Source organism: Haliotis rubra, unplaced genomic scaffold, assembly GCF_003918875.1.
Source record: "Haliotis rubra isolate DU_JTF1 unplaced genomic scaffold, ASM391887v1 Scf213, whole genome shotgun sequence".
Classification (NCBI taxonomy): Eukaryota; Metazoa; Mollusca; class Gastropoda; order Lepetellida; family Haliotidae; genus Haliotis; species Haliotis rubra.
This window is the reverse complement of record NW_025766148.1, coordinates 143,710-148,170: the sequence shown is the minus strand read 5'-3', so window position 1 is coordinate 148,170 and position 4,461 is coordinate 143,710. Positions and strand designations below refer to the sequence as shown.

At 36.0% G+C, this 4,461-nt stretch overlaps 1 protein-coding gene across 1 annotated transcript; it reads left to right on the top strand.

Moving 5' to 3' along the window:
• The first annotated feature begins 691 nt into the window (after positions 1–691).
• LOC124276765 lies at positions 692–3,169 on the top strand. The gene is given in 3 exon segments (XM_046712420.1): positions 692–710; positions 1,015–1,766; positions 1,768–3,169. Coding segments are annotated over 3 exon segments (1,125 nt in total). The 3' UTR covers positions 2,122–3,169.
• The last annotated feature ends 1,292 nt before the right edge of the window (positions 3,170–4,461 follow it).

The following is a 4,461-nucleotide window of genomic DNA, read 5'->3' as shown; positions in this document are numbered from 1 at the left end:
ATGATAATCTGCCTTCCAGCCAAGGTTCCAGTACCCAAACAGAGCAAACATGTAAGTATCCTGTGCAACTGTGAGCGTATATCATGAAATGATAACATATTACATAGCATGAGCTAGGTGAGGTTTGGCAAAGTCCTTAAAAAACTGACAGAGTTTTTGTAGCATGTTTGCCACGAATGGCAAGTCAGGATACACTCTTTCCACATGTAAATCTTTCTGAGTGTACACTATAAATTCACAAAAATCAGCACCTGAAATGAGAAGCTGACCTTGAATCTGCGCATAATGCATATGATTCCTAAGTAAATGTATAGATCCACTTTGATCTTTCTGCAGAAAGAATTGATCATTTGTACATGCCTCCTCAGTGGTTGAGTTCCTTTCAGTGTATGGACATTTTACCTCTACAATGCCAGTCCCAACAGTACAGCATAGTTTTGCATCAGGAGTAGCTCCTAGAAAGCTGAATTCAGGGTTTACAATCAGGCCACAATCATGCATATGGGCAGACTGAAATGTTTCCAAATATTTGGACTTAGCAGAATTTTCATGTTTTTTGCCATACTCGAGAGGCTTGGCATATATTGTTTGTTTCTCCTTAGGAAATAAGGTGTCCAAGAAGGCAGTAGTTGGCCTTTTTTTCTGTTGATAATCTTTCCAAAATTTGAAGCAGTTAGTCTCGTTGATCTGGATGACCTCCAGAGGAGACTGTAGGACTGACCCCTGGTGTCTCTCTCTAATTGTTCAGGATCAGCCACAGCATATCCATCGTTGAGTACCTGAAACTCAGTTGGTAGTTTGATAGGTGATGTCTTTGGGAATGATTCCACTTTGCATTGAGTGTGAGCCAGTGTTGTGACAGGTTTGATATTTCTTGTCTGAAAGAGAGTAAAACATCATATCAAAACAATTTGTGTTGTAAAGCTTATGAGTGTGTAAATGAGTGTGTTTTTAAGTAAAACATTGAGATTTGTGTTGGTTGGTATCATGTATGTGACAACTTTTATGTTGCAGGGATATCTGCACTTGATTACCTGAATCTGACCGCAACAATAGTCAACTTTCGAGCCCAGGTTGAACAGCAGCAAATGATGATTGATGCTTTGCAGAAATCAATCACCCTTAAGGATGAAGAAATAAAGAAACTTAAAGGAGAAGTTAGCAAAGGACAGAAATTTGGGGTAGAGACAGTCAAGGGGAAAGCTGGAAAATTAAAAAACCTTTTTAGATATTACACTGGCATAACATACATCCGTTTTTTGGCACTCTTACAGTTTTTAGTACCAGGAGATGGGAGCTTTTCCATGACCTATGAAAAGGGACGTTGTGATATTCGTACTTTATCAGCTGAGAACTGTTTGTTTTTGACACTTTGTCGTTTACGGCACAATTTTGGGCTCAAAGATATAGCTGTGAGATTTCATTTGACATTACAGTCGAGTGGTGCAGTATTTAATGCCTGGGTAGAACACATGTACTTGAAACTAGGACAGTTATCATTATGGCCACACAGAGATACCATCATTTCAAACATGCCAAGAGGATTCAAAAGAGACTTTCCAAATTCTGTTATTATTATTGATGGTACTGAGTTAAGAACTCAAACTCCATGTGCTCTTGGACTTCAGAGTCAGCTGTACAGTGACTATAAATCAAGTACTACCTTGAAATGTCTTGTTGGGTGTGATCCAAATGGCTCTCTAACATTTGTCTCAGAACTTTTCACTGGTTCAATCTCAGATAAGGCATTAACAGAACAGTCTGGTTTTTTATGATGTGCTAAAGGTGCTCCTTACTCATGGTTACATCAAAGAAGGATATGCAGTTATGGCTGATAAGGCCTTTACAATAGAGGACGAGCTTTCAGAATTAGGTTTAGAGTTAAACATTCCACCTTTTGTTTCTTCAGAAACCCAAATGACTTCTGCTGAAACTCTTGCCACTGAGAAAATTGCAGCACACCGTATCCATATAGAACGCCTCATAGCTAAGATTAAGAAATTCAAGATTGTAGCACACAGAATACCAACTTCATTATTTGGAAGAATTAATCAGATTTGGACTGTTTGTGCTTGTATGACTTTGTTCCAAAATATTTTTGTCACTGATAAACATGAATAAGCACTACAAATTTAACTATGAATCTCCATTATATCAGCATATACTGATTCACTCAAATGTTCTTATGAATCAATGAAAAATGTATCTTATTTTCAGAGTTAGCTAAGGCTCTCTATTACTTCTACCAATAACTATCCAAACTGTGGTACATGTATCTGTGTATCAGGACTTATGAATCAACTTAACTTTTCAGCACTTGTAAGTAATGAAACTTGATTCATATCGCAGAAGGACCCTAGCTCACTCTTTAGAGGGCATGCAGTAAAGATATAATCTTACACTTTGAAGGTTCCATTGTAAACCCATATGATGTGGGGTACCCTCTGTTTGTCATCACTATTTGCTCTACCAGTGTATTTGAGGCCCTCAGTGCTGTAGTTTATAGTGAATGTTGGCATAAATTTTATGTGCCAGACTTTGATGTTCTGGTTGAAACTTACTGAAAATATAAAAGGTTATATTCGTAATATGCAATATGCTTCAGTTTTGTGACAATTACAGTTGCAACATCAATGTTCTTTCAGTATGTTATATGTTGATTGAGTTTTGGGACTGAGGCATAATCCCAGTATGATGAAATTCAAACATTTGTTATCCAAGAAAATTATGTATAAAATTATTTACGTACATATATAGCCATTGGCTTAGGGCATTGCATTTTCCTTGCACCCAACTGTGTCAATTTCTCTGCAGTTGTAATGTACACTGGCCTGTGGCAATCACACATACGAAATAATCTCTGCACTACAAATTAATGTATGGCAATATGTTCCATATTACATGGAAACTGAGCAGTTATTTATGAAACTTATGATTGAAATTGTCAGATATTATGTATATTATCAGGGATTTACAAGACGCAAATTCCTGTGTCCTATACGCATAAAAATTAACAAAGGACACAACAAAATTTAGTAGCGCATTCACAGGGACACAGAAAAAGTGCAAATACTTTTTGTAAAAATTCCAATCAAATAACAATAAGTTATGACTGAGTTTGTAACTAGCTGGGTTATGGTATCATTTGCAATTTAATTACTGTAACAATGTGATGATCATGATACACAATACAATAACAGTATTAATAATAATATTTCAGTTTCTGGGACCCCCATTTTGTTGTAAAATAGATTAAGAATATGAGTCCCAGGTAACTTCAAATACAGGACTCCAGGTAAATCCCTGATTATATTGTAGGAAATTCTTCTTGCCTGCTTTCCCCTTAGCTCAAATTCCATTGTATTTGACTCTTAATATAGAGGCTATTGATACAGGGATGGAAAATGTATTTTATGTCAAATATGACACTGGGCATTTCTGTCTTGTGGCAACCTTATGTCCTGCATATTTCAATTAAAGAAGAAATAGGTTATTTGAAATAATGTCAATCATGTTCATGTGTTCATCCTGTTTCATGTTTTTAAATTACACTAATAATTCATACAAAAACAAATTGTGACACAGTACTTGTGCTCTTAAAGGACAGGTGTGCTATTTAACTGCCACCACTGTTTCAGTGGTAATTAAACATTTCTCAATTAGTTATATTTTTTAACTTACTTTCTAATAAAAATTATGATGTCAGAATGATTGGCATGAGTATCATTTCAGAAATATGTCTTATTGACAGAATAACTTTGATAATGTATCAAATCACAATAAAATCATGTATATAAATTTTGACGTTTGCTTGTTACTTGCTGCTCTCTGCAATATTGCAGGTATGATGTGTTCTACAAAATAGATACTTCTGGGTCTGACAATATAGCGATTGACAGGATTGGATTTGATCTGCACATTTTGGATACAATGACATGCATATACCAAGTCAGTGAGCCTGGGCACCAGATCCCTTTACAGTTTTATTTCAACAAGCAGCCCAGATCCCCATAGATATTTTGGTGATACTGACACTCTGGTGATGGAATGTACCTGGTAAGACAGGAATGATCCCAACTGCACGTCTCCAACTGGAGTCTGAACCTTGGGGGCAGTCAGGTGTACCATGTAGCTCAATGGAGCATGTTCCTGGTCCTTCAGGACTTGCATGTCCGTTTCTGTGACAACTGGGATTCTGAGAAACAGGTACATTTATAGAATTTCAAATAATCACTTTAGACTGAAAGAGTGAAATTCCTTTAATTTCTCCATATAGACTGTTATGTATGTGGTTTACCAGAAGTATGTACATTAATATTTATTTAATCACATATAAATGTTAAAAACACTTTATTATTTAAAATATATTTTAACAGGATAAACCTTTGATTGTAATGTTGGACTATGACTTACTTCTTTGTAGTATCAATTTGGCAAGTCACTGGCTTCCTCTTCCTGTTC